This window comes from Egretta garzetta, unplaced genomic scaffold, assembly GCF_000687185.1.
Source record: "Egretta garzetta isolate BGI_Z169 unplaced genomic scaffold, ASM68718v1 scaffold526, whole genome shotgun sequence".
Taxonomy (NCBI): domain Eukaryota; kingdom Metazoa; phylum Chordata; class Aves; order Pelecaniformes; family Ardeidae; genus Egretta; species Egretta garzetta.
The window spans coordinates 1,943,557-1,962,044 of NW_009259967.1; the positions used below are offsets into that span (position 1 = coordinate 1,943,557).

The 18,488-nt window shown below is 36.0% G+C and overlaps 1 protein-coding gene across 1 annotated transcript in view; it reads right to left on the reverse strand.

Annotated features, from left to right (window-relative positions):
• Positions 1-18,488, reverse strand: part of TTBK2 (tau tubulin kinase 2) — a 69,856-nt gene that overhangs the window by 14,280 nt on the left and 37,088 nt on the right. The window contains 8 exon segments of the mRNA XM_009640240.2: positions 7,997-8,495; positions 8,497-8,535; positions 9,895-10,106; positions 11,482-11,698; positions 13,293-13,450; positions 16,549-16,674; positions 17,673-17,765; positions 18,367-18,432. Of these exon segments, the coding sequence (XP_009638535.2) occupies positions 7,997-8,495; positions 8,497-8,535; positions 9,895-10,106; positions 11,482-11,698; positions 13,293-13,450; positions 16,549-16,674; positions 17,673-17,765; positions 18,367-18,432 (1,410 nt within the window).

Here is an 18,488-nt window from a genome sequence, read left to right on the forward strand (position 1 = left end):
TAGGTCCCTGAATTCCAGTGAGATGCTTAAAAATTAAGGTAAATTTTTCAACTCAGTATATTATTTCTCATCTTGGATATGAATATGAATATGATGGTTTGCATTTCCATAGCACCTTGTGTGGGAAGATTTCAGAGCATTTTATAACTAATAATATAACTATATAATTATAAAATAATTTTAAAATGTTGCAGTAAGGTAGATTGTAGATTGAGAAATTAAGATAAATATTTGAAAATTAAGAAAATATTTGTGTAAGTGCCAACTAATTCCAATCACTTAAGCTGAGACACAGATTATTCTTCCCTAATACAATGAATAACCACAAAATCATTTAATTAAAATTAGCCCTCTTGTACATGTCTCATTAAGCACATCAGAAATGAAAATATGCCAAACCTGGAATCCACCTTTGCTAAGGGCTGAATCTTTCTGTATAGCAGCCAGTTTAGAAGTATCCTAGACAGCTGCCATGGCTAGAAAAGGTGTTCACTACCTTACTGAAGAACTAGAGCTGAGAAACCAGAGACCAAAATCTGAGGTCCCTGATTTTGACTGTTTCTCAAGACACAATTACACAACTAGCCCAATGTCTACCTAAGCAATCTCTTCATACACGGTCCTGACCAGTAGTTGCTGCATTCACATCACCTTTTCCATTGACCTCACACAAAATTCTACGTAGTTCTCTAATAAGCAGAGTTCAGAGAACTTATCTGACTGAAAAATTCACAGAAAGAAAGAAAAAGGTTATGTTTCAAGAGGATTTGCTGTACTAGTTGACCATGCTCTAATGCTGCCAGACTCTTTCTTTATGCTGCAAGTGGAATAACTAAGGAGAGTTGAAGCAAAATACTCCAATTCTCTTCCATAATACATTTATGGCTAGAGAGTTCTCTTTATCGAACAAATAAAGGTAGACCTACATCCTATACCCTCTCTGCACTAGTGAGCAGAGAATATACAGAAATTTCGTTACCTCCTCTATCTGATGTCAAACTAGAGGAAGGTGGGTTACAGCTCCTGAACCCTCACTCATCAACAATCAGGAAAGAAAATCCCTTTGCTCGATTTCAGGAACGAATGTATCATTTTTTATTTTTTAATACTTGAAAATAAATTTCAGAGCACAGATCCCTGACTTCTGCAATTCATTAGTTATGAATGCCAAACCAAATTGCAAACAGCAGGAAATATAGGAAAATACATTCAGTACCAAATATTTATACAGAATAATGTAGAATGACATTAAAATGATTTTTAAAATTTAACTGGAGAAAAGCTTTAAGTTATTAATATGCATATTCATCTTTCATGCTGCTGCTGCTTCTAGCTTGCTAAGTACCTAACATTACTGCACTGTAGAAAAGAGAAGGACTTGCAAAAGTATTTAAATTCTTCAGTGAGCCATAAAGTACACGAGGCCTTCATTGTTGGAACGAACTAAAGAACCATGTGCTTGTAGTTTCCATAGCAAATGAAAAACTGCAAGACAAATTCTCAACAGAATCAGGACTTTCAAAATCACAGCTTTAAAGGGAACACAGCAGACATGGACTTACCAGGTAAAAAGAAAGAAGAGGCTGAGAATGCTACGTATAATCCTCACTCCACTCAGTAGCAGGACCTGGCACAATACCAATTCTTTTTCACATGACAAGAAAATGTATCGCTTTGCAGCCCCTATTAATATTGCAGCTGTATTCATTTGGTGGGAAGCCAGAGAAGACCCTCTATGCCAACCTACTTTCTTTGAGTATTGCTATCAGTTTGCTAATTATACCTGCAATATATTCTGACCAGAAAATTTAAATCATAGATATACAGGCAAAAAAAAAAATTAGGTCATTTTGCATCCTGGGATACAAACTAATCCTGAAAAATACTGAAGGTTAACTTTTAATGGGTTAATTTCTCCTAAGTCCTTTTGCCCAGTTCGGTCACCATGAAAAATGTGGTATTTTGGTATCTCATCAAGTTCACAATGATGAACATCTGGGAGCTACTGCTTGTCCATTTCCGTTATATTGAGCACAGAACTATTCAGATAAAGAGCAGCGAGGAGATGCAGGAAAAAAAATCACTGCCCTTTGGGTTAACAGACAAAATGCTGACATAAGTACTCCAGCTACTTTGCCTTGTTATCGCTCACCACTGATCCTATGGAAGTTTGGAAGAAGCTAATGTTGATGGATTACTTTCAGTATCAATACTCCTGTGCATGCATCACTGAAAAAAGAAAAGTCTTTCACATAGAAATATTTATACTGAAAAATACATTGGAAATAAAAGGCAACACAAAATATAATCCAAATGAAATATTAATGGCAAAATGATGATGATATGTTACGGTCTTATGCATTAATGCTATGTCATACTGCTTTACCAGTCAATGCAAGCTCATGCTGCTTTGCAAATCTCAATATTTTTGTGACTAATACACAAATTATGGTTAATTATGATTCTAAGCCTTCACCTTTTTCATATTGTAATGAAACTGGAAATACAAAACTATGAAAAGTCCACTTTCTCTAGTGACATTTTCAATTAGCTATCACTCTTGATAATCCCATCTTTGCTTTCTATACTGCAAGTGGAACAATTCATTAATTGTTCATTCCCAAAGTAGCAATTTGACTATCTCTAGATCCTTTCTTCTCATATTAAAATCATTTAAGGTAGTCCAAATTTTAATATGTATTCCTAATTCAAAATCCACCTGGTACTGATTACAAGAACACACTGAAAAAGGAAAAAGAAAAAAAAAAAAAAAAAAAAAAAGAGAGAGATTTTAATCTTAGTTTTGAAAGAAGCAAAAATCTGCTTTCTGGATTTTGTAATCCTACCTTTTTCAAGAGAAAATCCTGCTAAGGAATTGAATCTGTCTTCCAGAACATCCATAGATACTTGGTGCTCCAGATCATAACCAAAATAACTGCTATTTAAATAGTCATCTCTCTAATTTTACCTCTTATAAGTGGGACAATGTATCTTCCTCATAGAGTATTCCTGACTCTATTCCTGAACAAGACCCTTTCTTATTCCCTAACTTGATCTTTCAAAATATTTTTTAGGATGTTGTGTATAGCAGTATGACTAGCATATGCCTACTACCGGACTGTGCAGAGCAACTGAAAATGTTAAACTTTGCAGATGACTGCTACAATGCAGTCACTTTTATGAAGACAAGGCTTATTCACCTGCTGAAGTTGTGCTTTTGAGATGCGAATGACAGGGGGGAACTTGTTGCCACAGGGAATGACAGGAAGCTGCCTACGACCAGTTGAGCGGGAAGAAGAGGAGTGGCTCTCAGCTGATTGACTCCTTGGTAAACCAGCCTCTTTCAGAGGGTCCGAGTGGATGGATAGATAGGCTATAGGGCTCATGGTGCGGAGGATGGGACTTGAAATTCTTGGAGTGGAGAAATGCAGCATATGAGATGAGTTGAGCTGTGAGAACAATACGGCGGGGAAGAAAATAAGGTTGAAAAAATCAATATTTTAATAATTCTTGTTTATGTCTTGCCTATATGCACTCTCTTAGAAGATCAAATTCACAACTCCCTCACGGACTAAAAGCTGATACTTTAAGCAGTATCTTAAGTCTAATCTTCACATTTTCCACCAGTCTTTAAAAACCCAGTATCAAAATCAAAAGTGAGCATCCTTTCTCTCGCTGGCTCCTACCTTCAGTCAGTCAGTAACAATCTACGGCAAATTTCATAAACTGACACAGTCTGTACCAAGGACATTGCATATACAAACCAGCTGATTGTTGACAGGTCCTTGCAAATGCTTAGCCCATCCATGCAACATTGTTTTCTGAGATGACTATATTGTTAGCATATACACCCACTGCAGGCTTTACAAATGTGACTGTACAACTACGGCTATAGCAGCATATATCAAGAACCGTTGCTGCCAGGATTGACCAGTAGGATTAGTACTAAATAATTTTGATGAAATTTCCCAAATATGGGATCAAACTAGAAGAATACACTGGCCTGGGGAATCCACAAACAATTGCTTCATCTTGAACTACATCACTCGAGCATTTAGCAAAGAGGAAAAAAAAGAAAAAAAAAAAAATACCAAACAACAAAACAGGAACTGTAAAGCCAGAGCGTTCCAAACTAATAATTTCAGAGAAAGTACATTTTCAAACTGATGACTCTAATAAACTTATGGTTTTGACATACAACTCTGAAATCAACTGATTCTTTGCAAGACCTTTTCCAGCGCTGAATAAATAACTGATGGTGACACATCTAAATACCTGTAAATGAGACTGCTATACACAATTTGCAAATCTTTATTCCGAGTACATTTAGACAAAACCACGAAGAGTAGAGACATGGAAACTTTTTGCAAGCTTCATGAAGGTGATTTTGTGTTTTCTACCATGGTATTTGCAATTCTAATCTGTATTCCTTGGAAAAAAAGAGAACACCTATCAAGCATTTCAGTTTCTGAGGAACAGGTATATTCAATTGTCAGTCCTAAAGCTTCAGTGCCCATAATGCATAGCTGTCTCCCAACTGGAAAAATGTAGGATTTCCAGTGTCTCATAAAAGCAGCAAGGGAGGATAGAAGATACATGAAAATTAAATGACTTAGAACTCAGAAATAAATGGAAATTTAAAAGCAGGTTTTTGATAAAACATAATAGCACCTCAATATACAAAATGCTAATTTCAGCAATATTTCTAAATAATAAGTAGATTCACACAGTCAAACTGCTTCTGTAACCATGCATGCATACACACACACACACACATATATATGGTATTAGGTTGTCAAACAAGTGTGACCAGAGCAAACTGTTGTTTAATTTAAACTGAAGATGAAAATGGAATTAGCTGTTATATATTGGATTACTTCAACCCCACTATTATTTCTTTGCTGAAGTATCTGCTTGACAAATATATGTTGCAAAGTTTTGTGCATGCACTGTATGGAGTTCACTGCAATTCAATATAAACACAGTAAATTAATGAGGCCATGGTTCAACAGCACAGGAAGTCCAGCTTTAGGCTCTTAGTACCAGATCAAGGAAAAGAAAAATAGAGCTGTATGATGCAAAGTGCTGCTCCAGTATAAATTCACAATTACTCTAGATCAGTGCAAATTCTTTTGACAGATTAACTTCATACCAACAGGTATTACAGCAAATCAGGTACTGTCTGTCATCCTGCAGCCAAAGTCAACATAAAGCCTTTATGAAAAGCATAAAGTCAGCATATATATCCTAGCAGCATGCTCTGAATAGTTCAACAGAAATGTGACCATGTGCCCATGACTGAGCCAGATCAAACTGGTATTTTCTGGTAGCACACAGAATCTGTATTACAACTGGAAAAGCATGAGTGATAACATGAAAATCAGTTCTTTTACCTGCAGCATTTTTTCATAATAGACAGCATAATTTGCTGTAATTTTTTATGCCTGAAACTTGCTCATCCCCAAGCCAATAACTTACACATTTTTCTGTCTTATTTTTTGAGTTCAAGTTTCCTTCCTGAACGGCTAAAACTTTACGTTCTTATTAGACAACTGATGCTGTGTGAAACACATACAAAATTATATTATCATCAATTACAGGAAATGCGCGTACACACAGTTTCAGAAAGAACATTTATCTACAAATGGAAGGACTGCAGACCAGCAATTTCTTTCCTTCAGGAGAAAATAGAACTATGGGTCATATATGAACATATAGTTTCTCACACAGAAACATCCTTTCTACCACTTAATACAATAAAGAGAACTTACTACAATAAAGAGAACAATAAAGCCCTGAAAGAAATAAAGAATAAAGAAGAATCATCAAAGTAAAAATGAAAAAAAAAAATTACATAAACCAGGAAAACTATTTTATTCATTTACCATTGAAGTAATTGCTTGCACATTTAACAAACCTATCAGAATAAGCTCAAAGAGCATAATTCATCATACGTTCTCCTAAGTGATAGTGAGGCAGGTCACTAGAAATCCATATGGGAGGTATATTCATAAGCACAATGACAATGAATGCTGACATGTCCTAGAGTTTCAAACTGTTTGAAATGAGTAAACTGTTTCAGAAATTACATTAAGCTAGTATACTACTGTAAGTTCAACATCTATTTTTAACCCCTTTTAGTTAACACTTCAGCCATTTGATGTATGGTCCTAATTCTTGGATCCAAGCCTGCTCTTAGTAACCAGTGTAGTTGCAATATAATTAAATTAGCAGAAATGTAAAATACAACCCTTTCCCTGTTATTTGTATTGTCAGGAAGGCGCTACCTAAATAAAATTACTAAAGAAAAAAACCATTTGATCCACAAACAAGGATCACATTCAAAGAACAGTTTCAGGTAGGTAAATGCTTTGAGGAAGAAGGAAGGAAAAGGACTCTACCAAACAGCTCCCTATGGTCACCAGGAGAACTCCTATATGAAGATGTGTATATATATATATATACTGTCTCCCTGTGAAGTGACTAGGACACTCACCTATAAGAACAGCTAGGTTCCAGTACCCACCCCAAATATTTAAGCATCTTTTATGACATGGAATATCATCAATGTAGGACAGAAAGACCAACTCACCCCAAATGTCCTCCTGGACTTTGTTTGGCTTTCAAGGGCTAATGCAGTAGATGGAAGACTACCACAAATTGCCATCACAGTTGGAATAGACACACTCTGTTCCCAGTTTCTGAATCAGCCAAATGATTTCTACTTTTTTTATTCCCCGTTCAGTTTGCATTTTCAATTCCACATGATTCACCTTCAAGACAGCAAGTTCCTTCCTACCATTTACCTTGCCCTCACAGTACTACTTGCTCTTCCAGGATAACACAAACCACATTCGTGTCCCCCATTTTTGACGTAATGAGAAATATCCCTTACCTGCTTGCAAAACCGAATTAAAATATAGTCTCACCCCAGTGCCTACTTCAACCACTATTTCTTCTGATATATCTTATAATTAATTGACCTTGTTTACAACTATTTCTACTCCCCTGCTCAGAAGCTTCTTCCTTTACAGATGAATATTTTGTCCATTACTTGCACTGTAGTACGATACTTACATCATGGCTGCTTTCAGTTTTAAGTAAAATAGCTATTTCCCCCAAAAGAGCCAAGTTTGTATAAAGTGGGATAGTACATTTGAATACAAAATTGCAAGCTGTTTTTTAATGGCTTTCAAAATAAAACCACCTGATGATTAGTAGAACCTTTGTTTAGAATCAGTGACAGAGGAGAAAAAAGTAAATGTTCAAAATCAGTGCAAATGAGAATTCTTTAGAAAAGACAGAGAAACACAAAAAGAGGAGGATGCAATGGAAGCAGAGCAATGTGCCTTAGTAAAAACTCTGGGAGTAAAGCAGTAGTTGCAAAATTATCTTGGAAGTGAGAAGTAGCAACAATTTATAAAAGCCAACACATCATTTGTGTAAGAGCCATTAGAAAGTTCAGAAGAAACAGGAAAAAACAAAGGGAATTCCAAAAGAAAACATTACACCAATGATGGTGAGAGCAAGTAACTCTGTTAAAAATTTCAGCCATTTAGGCTTTTCCTGAAGCACATCAAACATTGTAGCATGGTATTTTACGCATTCATTGTAATTTTATGTTTATGTACTGCAAATATAATAAACATATGTTTGCATGTGTATCTCTCACTGATTAGGAATAGCTGCATAAGGCGCTTCTTTATAGAGAGAGAGAAAAAAAATATAATTATTTTATTTTTTTATTGAGGCCAGTTCTGTTTCTCTATTGAGGCCATACCTGCAGAACTAATGGCCACTTCCATGGGAGAATGTAAACACTCATATAACAGAACATGGAAGATCATTCCTCAAGAATCAAGTCCCATATCTGACAAAACTAGGAAATTCTGCTACACTACTGTATTTTAGTCACTGCCTTGTCTTTTCCCTTACTATTTCCTCATAGAATTCTGCATAAAGAGAGGTTTGATAAAACTGCGACCGTTTCTCTTACCGGAGTGAGTGCTCCTTCTGCTTGAGCTTCCATAGGACTTGTAGGGGTGGCTGCAAGAAGCTGTCCAGCAGCTCCGGACAGAAGTTCCAATTTATCTGTAAGCTGTTCGGAAGCAGCAGGGTGACACTCCATGGCTAGAACAAACTCCATCCCTGAGGCTTGGCTCTTGGCATGGACTCCGTTTCCTGCCCAACCACCCTGTCTGGGCTGCTCTTCTGGAGGGGTCTCCTCTAGAACTTGTAGTACCTCTGGCTCTTCATCTGAGGGACTTCCAGTCATTTTATGCCCTAACGCCTCATTTGTCCTGAAGTCCTGCAAGTCCCGTTCCTTATCTATTATCACCCATTCCTTAGAATCAGCCTCCTGCCTGGAGGAGCTTAAGTTGACAGCTACAAATCCATTGCTAACACCACCATCAACATGTTCTGGAGAACCAGCTGACACAGGCTTTGAAGCGTCTGGAAGATATTCTTCATCATAGTGCCAAACATGGTCCATGCTCTGCCGCAGCATTCAAGTCTTTCTGCATCTTCTCCAAACTTAAGAAAAAAAGTTAATATCTGAATTAGTTAAGAATTAATAATGCATGCTATATTTGAGCTAGATTTATATAAAAATTTGTTGTGATATTTTAGAACAATCTACAGTGGTTGAAAGATCCACAATTTAAGAAGTAACTCTGATGTCAAGTAAAAATGGACAGGTGGTCTTAGAAATTTGCAAATATTGGAAGTGTAATTGTAATGTATCATTTTATATTGTAAAAGTAATTACCAGAAGGGAGAATAGTGAGTGGATACCAACTCAGTGGTGAAGCTACCACCAGATGTGCACTGCACTTAATTTATGCTACAAAGCAGACACTCATGCAGAACAGAAGAAACAGATGTCTCCAGCAGCAGTCAGTAGATGCTTTCAAGAAGAACATTACTGATTGTTTTGATTGATTCCTTATTTATGCTTTGCGTAACTTGCTTCATCAAACAAATTCAAATTCATAACTCCCCTATGATGTATTTAGAAGGATTTTGCCACTGTCAGCATTTCAGCTGTCTTCTACTGTCCCCACTCAGCCTCTGCCTTTCAGTCAGATTTGACTGTGTCCTTTGCTCCGTATTCCAATGATCAAGCATTGGAACAGGCTGCCCAGAGAGGTGGTGGAGTCACCATCCCTGGAGGTGTTAAAAAAAACATGTAGACATGGCACTTCGGGACATGGTTTAGTAGGCATGGTGGTGTTGGGTTGACAGTTGGACTTGATGATCTTGGAGGTCTTTAACAACCTTAATAATTCTATGATTCTTTCTACACATCGGCAAATTGATTGAATCTGTTCTAAAACATCTGCCTCTTCTCTACCTTCAAATTCCATGTTAAGACCTCTGTCTTGTATCAAGATTTTTTTATGTTGGTGCAACACCTTTGGGGCATAACTAAACCTGCTGCGTGCAGGTAAATTTCTAACTTTACTTCATAATTCCACTTCTTGTAAACTGTCCTTCTCATGTCACATAATCTAACCCCATGTCACCTCTATTGAGCACCTGATGTCATCATTCTTATTTAGGATGAGTTGTACTGACTGTCAACATTATCCCACTGAAGAAAAAGGTAACAAACAACAGGATTACACTGCTAGGTCTTGAAATAAAAAATTCTCAAGTGTGGAAGTCTAACTTTAACTGTATACTAGCACTAATCTTGTTTTAAAGAAGCTTTCATGTGGTGAAATCCATTAATCAAGCAGTATTATTAACATACTAAATACTTCATTGTAGCTTGCATAGGCATAGCTCAGCAGTTCCATTCCTGGTTTTCACCCAGTAGAGGAAAGATGATAGAATCTTAACTACATATCCTGAAAAGATCTAAGCATAAAAATAAAATAATTTCTTTACCAGGTCTCAAGAAATTTATCAGTGTCCGGCTTTGACTCCAATGTCAGGCGCTTCTCCAGTTCAAAGCTGTGAATTGAACGTAACTTTCGCACCAGTGGGACATCCCTGTCTAGCTGGGTGGTCTCTGAGCGAACACGAATTGGAGAACCAAGACTCGGTGCATTAAGCATTCCATTCACTGGCCCATGGCTGTTTTCTTCCTCTGTGGCAGCCTGTGTAAGGTAAGTACGGAAGTAAGGAAGTAAGGTAAAAATGTAACTCACTAAGAGCAGCAAAACAGAGAAACACAAGGTACTACATAGTGAATACCACCCAGGTTTTTAGCCAGCGATAAGCCAATTTGTATTTGTAATGGTCCTTAAATTCATGCCATAGTTAAGATAGTTTAGATATGCTCTTCGGCACACACCTACAACAGACAAAATACTTAGTAATATACTAGTTCTGGGAAGATTACTTAAAATTACTCCAGTATTTCGCACTTTTCTCTGAAATTTTCTTTAATAACAGTCTGAAACCCAGCACTTGGTAGCATCTTCAGTCTGCTTTACGGTCAAGTGGTCTTATTAAAGATAAGTTAGTTTCCAAGCTGTCTTTTACAATTCTGTGGAGCATATAACACTGTTACACATGACATCTATTAGAGATTTCTGCGACTTATAGCTATGTTTTAGTTCAACTGCATCCCACCTTATATACTAACTGGACATGATTTAGAGCTGGGAAATCATGATCATCCTTAGTTTCAACAAATATAACTAATAGAAAATGCCTTTGTTTAAACCAGACCGATCTCCTTCCTCCCTCTTTCATAAAAAATAAACAAATAAGCACATTTGAAAATATGCAGCATACCTTATTCTTTCCCACAATACATTTTTTCTAGTAACCAAGAAGTAACAACCTCAAAACTAGACAGCTCTCCTAGCTTAGAACATTTCAGTAGCAGATCCCTCTTCACGTTCAAAATATTTTTATATCAAGAAACAGGACTACATTTGTCTGAGTATGAAATGTGATTGTGAGCAAGGAAGACAGGAACCACTTCTCAGAGAACACTTTTCAAAATTGCGCAGCATTCTCTTCTAAAGACTAGCCCCATGAACCATTTTGGATCAGTACAAAGGTATCATATCTTACAGAGACAAAACCGCCAAGTGAATTAAATGGATACTGCTAACCACAATGTGTCAACTGAAGTATAGTATTAAACTGTTTTTTGTATATTCAGTATTAACTTCTACACGTGCAAGATGCAGGAAATTTGCTTTGCTGTCATTCAGTGGGCAAGAATCAAAATCATGTCTGAAGAATATAAATATGAATAAACTACAAAGAATCTCAAATTATCAGCAATCTACTATTCATCCTGAAGACCTGATAAAGCGACACAAGGCCCAAAAGCTTGTCTGCTTGTTCCAGTATATAAATCTCTCTAATAAAGTGTGTTAGCTCTACCATAAATCTTGTTTTCTTAGACCATTCTGGCTAATCAATATTAGTAAGACTGCATTATTAAATCCTATGTGTGCTATGAGGACAGGAAACTGTTGAAAGACGGTCTTCACAATGCAGATTTGTAAGTACCTTACAAATCCCTAATTTTATTTTGTTTCTGTTTGCATCCATTTCTTCCCAAACATCTTTTTCCTGAGGACGTTGATGCCCAGGTGATCCAGGTAGTTTCTCTGGTGAGACACCAACTGGAATACCATTCTCTCCATCACTGAGCTGTTCATCAGGAAACACTTCATCTGTGTTTTCTCGCAGCAAATCTCCTGGGATAGGAGTGGCATTGGCAATTCTACAAAAGTAGTTAAAAAAAAAAAAAAAAAAAGGGAAGGGAAAAATAGGGAAAGGTAAAAATTTTGAGACTAATATGTTTCTTGAAATTATTTTCTACTCTAAAGCCTTTTCTACTCTACTAAAAGAAAGAAACAAAAAATTATAAGCAAAAGTATGCTTCTGTAGAAAACAAACTCTTGTAAATTATTTAATATCAAAACCTTACTTCTTGACTTTCACAATTTATGTGTCTTTAATTTGGGCACATAACAAAAGGTATAAATCAAAAACCAATCACTTAAAAGCAGGCTTCTTGAATGTTTTTGAAGCAACTTCTGAGAAAATTTGTTAGAGATCATGCCCAGGTTCAGCTTCACTCATGACGCTTCTACATACATTTTTCTATTCAAAAAAAATTAATGGTAACTTTCATCATATAGTTTCCTTTTCCCCAAAATTTGGTAGAATAAAAAAACATATGTGTGAGGAAGAGAGATCACTCAGCAAACTAAATGCATTTTTAATCACTATTCTTACCAAAGTGCTATTTTGGTCCAATTATTGATAATCAAAACATAAGCATAATGCTAACACAACATTACATTTTAATTAAAGTTCTGTAGTCCCATTGACTTGGGGCTAAACAGGGCTAAGGCTTAGCTCAGTATCTGAAACTGAAGCAATGCTATTCCTAAAAAGTGAATGGTCAGAAAGTCAATTAAAAGTCATTCCTTTACATTCACCAAAATTGTTAACTGCAGCCAAGACTATCAATAACTCCAGTGTGATGCTTAGTGTGATAATGGGACTGAATCATACACAAAATCCCTGTCAACTTCAGTGTGTTCAACAGTGAACACCATACACCTGTGTAATGTTAAAACCAGTTAATGTCTTGACTGACATTTATTTTAGCACTTTTTTTTAAATTACCTTGAAATACTGGGTATTTAATGTATTCTGAGTGAAATTTTGGTGGTTTTCAGCCTAACTACATTGTCAAAACTCCCATGTCACAACCTTCATGACTCTCAGATAAAAAGTTGATCTACTCAAGGCCTAAAACAGACACAAAGTCTTCCTCCTCACCCATAAACAACTCTTATGTTTGCCAATCCCCTGAGATGGATATGGGCATTATTAAATATCACATCTCATCCAACTTGCTTAATTAAAGAAGGTCTCAAAGACCACATTAAATATTATTTTAAACACAACCAAAATCTATTTCCAAATTTCCTATAAAGATCCATTCATTTATCAAAGTTATAAGGAAATTGCAGCTAGTAGTTTATTCCAAGCTTACAGAAAACAATGGGTTTATTTCCCAGCAGTTAAACTCAGGATGCATCGTTTAGTTCCACAAAATATGATTTAGCAACAGATGGACTAGCAAATTTACATGCAATTCTCTGAGATACTAGTTTTTATTGCTATAAATTTAGGGCCGCATTGCTGACCTTTCAGGCAACCCTAAAAAGGGAAATACGTCAAATGCTCCCAAACCTCCATTCCTCTATTCAACATCCTGCAGAAAAAAACTAAATTATGAAGATAATTTTCCTTTGGTACTCTGCAGCTGCTTTTTAAGTGACCACAATGTGCATACATACCCAATTGCAGCTGGAGTAAGACGAGTGTGTAACTGAGGTGTAGTTGAAGTTGTTGTCGTTGTCAAAGAGCCGTCAGTTCCACTCTTCTCCCAGTCAAAAGGGTCACTTTCAATAACCCCAAACGTTTTCATGCTGTTGTCAAACACAGACATGAGAAGCTAAAAATGAAGAAAAAAGTTAATAAGCTTCATTTTTGTATAAGAGACCAAGCAATTAAGAAATATCCTTTTGTAATACTTTAACATGTCTCTTCTTTAAGATTTTGGCTGACAATTTTCCAAAAAAAGGGACACAGTTCTTTATATTAACCATTTATCATTTTCCAAGGTTTCTAAGTCAAGATATGCAAAATCCTGTTTTATTTAAAAAAAAACCAAACAAACCACATTTGTGTTTTTATCAGTAAAGAGAGGCAAAGATACACCATAGGCTTCCATAAAAAGACAGAAAGACACACACAAACATAGAGCCATGACTATGTTGCTGCAGAATAGCATCCAATGACTCCATCAGAGGAAGATAAAAGAATATATTCAGTAACACCACTAGAAACCAAGGAAATGAATGAGGAGTACATAAGGGAGGATACTGGTTTGCTAATTCATACAGTGCAGTACTTTAGAACCATGTATCACTTACTTTATCTATTGCTGACATTCATCCCACAGAAATGTCACACTGGAAGCTTTCCACACTCATTTTAGGCTGTGAAATAGCATCTAGAACAATTTGTGTCCATGACAGAGAAAGAAATTGCCTCTACTTTCCTCTCTCTGTGAAAAAATTTGTCTTGTTCTAGTCACTGGTAGGAAGGCTGTGTCCATATCACATCATCTCTTACCCTCTAACATTTCTAAAATTAATCTTTTTTTTTTTTTCCCCCCCTAAAAGCTAAAACTCTTGTTCTTGTTCTTTCTTCCAATCTAGGATGCTGCAAATTTTTCTCTGGCTCCCTTTAAAAACACATATCCTTTGGCAACTTAAAACAGATGGGAAGTTTGGATCATTTTTATTTATAAAGTGGTTGTATCTATTTTATCCTCACTCTCAAGAACCTTCGATGCCATCTATCCCAGTCAGTTCTGAAACCCCACTGAACTGGACAAAGCCATAGTTCACTCTCTCTCCCATATGTACTCTCCTTTATTCTCCTCTTCCTGTAAACCTTATGCAGTCTCTCTGAAATAATTTAATGTCGTTCTCCTTTAAATCTTTTCTACAGTCTCTGCTGTAATGGAAATACAAACTCAAATGCTTAATGATGTCAGGAGGCTGAGGCAATGTGGGAATAAATACCTGAATAGAATAAACATATCTGACACAGCCAAATCAAAGGTGAATTCTGGGTGTATGCCATGAGCTTTAGACTGTAAACACTTCAAAGCAGGGATCTTGACCATGTGCATTCTTGTTCAGTGCCTAACCGTAAATACGAACAAAGAATGATACATATTGAAGGTATGAGTAGCATTGCTACAACAAATAACAGTTAAGAGAGACCAGAGCTTAAATGACCATGGAAAGTAAAGCACTTTCTCATCGCTCTAAATAAAACCACCCTGCTCTGATATAAAGCACCCGAGCAAGACTGTGTCGGAAGGCTCAGGCTGCAGCGACACAACTGCAAATGTTCCATGACCAACCAGAAGACTGTAAATTATTGGGCTGTCTCTATCATGGAGAAACTCTATCCGTGTATCACGTCAATCCCTCAGTGCCTGTGCTGTGTTAGATACAAGTAGACCACAAAAAAAAGGTTTTGCAACAATAGGCCTGTGCTTATGTTTTATCATTCAGGATATATAATGTAAATAAAATAAATTTACCAGTCTAAAATCAAGGGGTTTCCATGCAACATCAAAATTTCTGCAATCAGTAATTTTTACCATAGAAGAAAAAAATAAATCTGATTCATCATTATAACTAGGCACACAAAACACTCAAAACTTTCTTAATCATTTTCATCACTTAATTGTAAACTATAAGATAAATTCCGTGGAAATTTGTAATAGAAAAGGAAAAAAAAAAATCAAAGTATTTATTTTTCAGGAATGCTGAACGTTTTCTGTATTTGTAATAAGATTTTTTTTTTTGTACATTCAAATTTTTGCACAAAAATTGATTATTCTTTTTTTTTGCAAATGTGCCAAAGAACATACCAGTACATTTAGAGAAATTCACTTATTAACAGGACATTAGTTATTCCTTAAGATTTTCAGTTCTTATTTCCTATCTTATATATCTTGATCTCTCTCTTAATCTTACCAAGTAAAGCACAGGAATCATTCTTATCAAAGTATCAAAGTTACAATTCCAGAATTAGTCAGAATGATTTACTCATTCAGTTCAATCAATTCAGCTTGCACACCAGCAGAAAACCATTCCTTCTGGTTTTGCTGAGTTAGTGAGTTGAACAAATGTGCAGAGGCAGACAGGTAATGGAAGTGGGAAGCTGACAGTAATGGGTGTTTCTGGGAGCCAGAGGGAAGGCACACAGGGACAACTTGTTGTGGTGTGATGGTCGAACAGTGCAACTTCTGCCACAGTTTGTGAGACTGAAAAAACTCTCAGTCTCTCCCTCCCTCCCTGCTTTTCCTGAGCATTCCTCTGCTGCTTTCCACGTATTGGTATAGAACAAAGTTCTACCTCTGAGTTTTATTTATTGTTAAACCATAGGTCAACACTGAGTGAATAAGACACATATTCTACAGCGTATCCTCTCAGCCACCTATCACCTTATCTCCAAGCTGAGGCTATCAATTTCAGTAAGCAATACTCTCTTAAACAAAGAAAAATGATTAGTTTTCTGGTGATCTCTGTAGGCAATACTTCAGTCTTAAAACCTCACCAGGGCTGCACACTGTGCTCTAGATGTATATATTATAAGTGCTGAGCTCCAGATTTTGGAAAACTGCCAGAGAAATCACTGAGAAAATCTGATCAATTTAACTTAAAGGAGCACCCGCTAGAGGCTACAGTAGTAGGACAGCACCTGATCCTAACAGAATACGGACTGCAAAGCAACTGTCAATTTTTTTAGAAACCAAACTGCCTTTCTCTTACCAAATGGAAAAAAATGTATCCTTTGAACTGCAAAGTTTCCGTGGCACTAGATGGTCATTAAAATAACTTTGTGGTGGCACAATACATAATATCACTACCAAAACTACACAATGGAGTTGTGAAAATTGAAGATGAAACAGCATAAAATTCTGCTATTTAAAAATCTGAAAGACAAAATAGTAAAAATATTTACCTGGTAATCAGGCTTTGTAAAGTAATCTAAATTAGAAATATGATCCAGAAAGATGCTGAATTCTTGAGGAAGATGTTTCAACATAAGTCTGTGCTCGTACCTTTCTTTAATGGAGCCTACTTGCTCCTAGGAGTAAATAACACATCAAACATTAACACGCCTTCATTATGTGCTACAACATATTCACCTTGTATCTTACAGTCCTTTAATACACTACTGGCCAGAAAGACAGGTAAGTACATTACACCGAATAGGACTGAGGAAGGCCATTCTACATCAGATAGCAAGATAAGAGATTCTGTCATTGCCCTCAGTACACATGCAAAATAATGTACAAACTTCAAATTCAGTATGAAAAGCCATTTAATTTTCTTCTGTGTTTGAATGCCAATGATGTCAAGGACTGTCATTAGACACTCTAACCCTTCTAAAAAGCATATTTTAAAGACTTAAATATCCTGTTGCATCATCTGAAGTTCAGTCACTTTTTGGTGTTTATTTGGTAATCACAGTGTATTGCATAAGATTAGTAAATCCTGTTTAGTGTAAGATGAGTAAATCAAAACCAAAAAAGAGATGCTACCTATATAAGTTGTCATCTACCAATGCATAAACCACATCAGAGAATAACCTTGTTTCAATCTAATTTCAGAAGAAGTTGAAAGAAGTAATAATAGGCTAATTAGTCCTCATTTCTTTGTATACCTCACCTACAATGTATGAATAAAAGCGCTACTGCATATTGACTGATTCACTTTTGTTCATTGGCAAGTAAGAAATGCCCATTTCACTAATAATCAAAATAGATAAGAAATTCTAAATGTGTGATAGGTGAAATCGAAAAGTACTCAAGTGAAAACAGGAAAATTAAATAAGTGGCATATATACACTTACTTTTGCCTTTTAAAACATTTGAAAACTAGAAGCACAATCCACTTCCTGCCTCAAACAGTTTGTAGAACTTGATTGCTTTTTATACAATGAGAACTAACACTAGAAAACACTGGGAAATGTAATGATAAAATTAATGAACCAGTGATTCTTAGTGGAATCTTTATTACAGCATTCGCTTGGAATTCAGAAGCGAATCTCCTGGTGCTCTTTGGTTTCACTTCTAGGTTTACCTTATCTTTTATTTTTCTCCAAGGCAGTTGCCCAACCACAAATTCCACCAACATGTAGAACAGGGACCAGAGGTCATCGTGCCGACCCATTTCCTGTGAAAAAAGAAATATTATTCTAATGTATCTTACAAATACCCATAAGACAAAAGGGAAGATAGATTCTTTACTGCTCTGGAGACTTAAGTTATTATATAAAAAAATTAATACAATCAATGCTGCAAAACAAGTTTGTATAATTAAATCCAGCAACCATTTTAAGTAGAAACATTGAAGTAAATTTCCACAGAAGATACAGAGAAACAAAACAGAAGTTGAAGTGTGTTAAAATTACACTGCAAAACTCTATACTGGCAGAGCTGTTTATTCAGATTTCTTTAGTGTATGATGTTAAGAGAACATACTAAACGTTATGTATTTTATAAAATTCAGTAACTTTATCTTTTTAACTTATTAACTTACAATACAATTGAACACCAAGGGTATCTATGAAAAACACTATTATTTCTACAATAAGAACTATTTTACCCTCACCTACTGTTGAGTAAAGGGTATTATCCTTTCCCAAAACTTGTAAGTATGAATTTCTACATAATAAATACACCCTTAAGAATACAAAAAAGGACATCAATAGCAACTGTATTACTGACTGCCTTTGGCTTCAAGAGATGGATATGATATAGATTGAGATACTCACTCTGTTTCTATGAGCATTGATTGATGCATATCGTACTGTTCCTCGAAAACCAGCGACAGCTCGTGGCTGCCAAAGAATAGAAAAAGAAAAGGATTCTCATAGTCAGAAATAAACCCACTGAC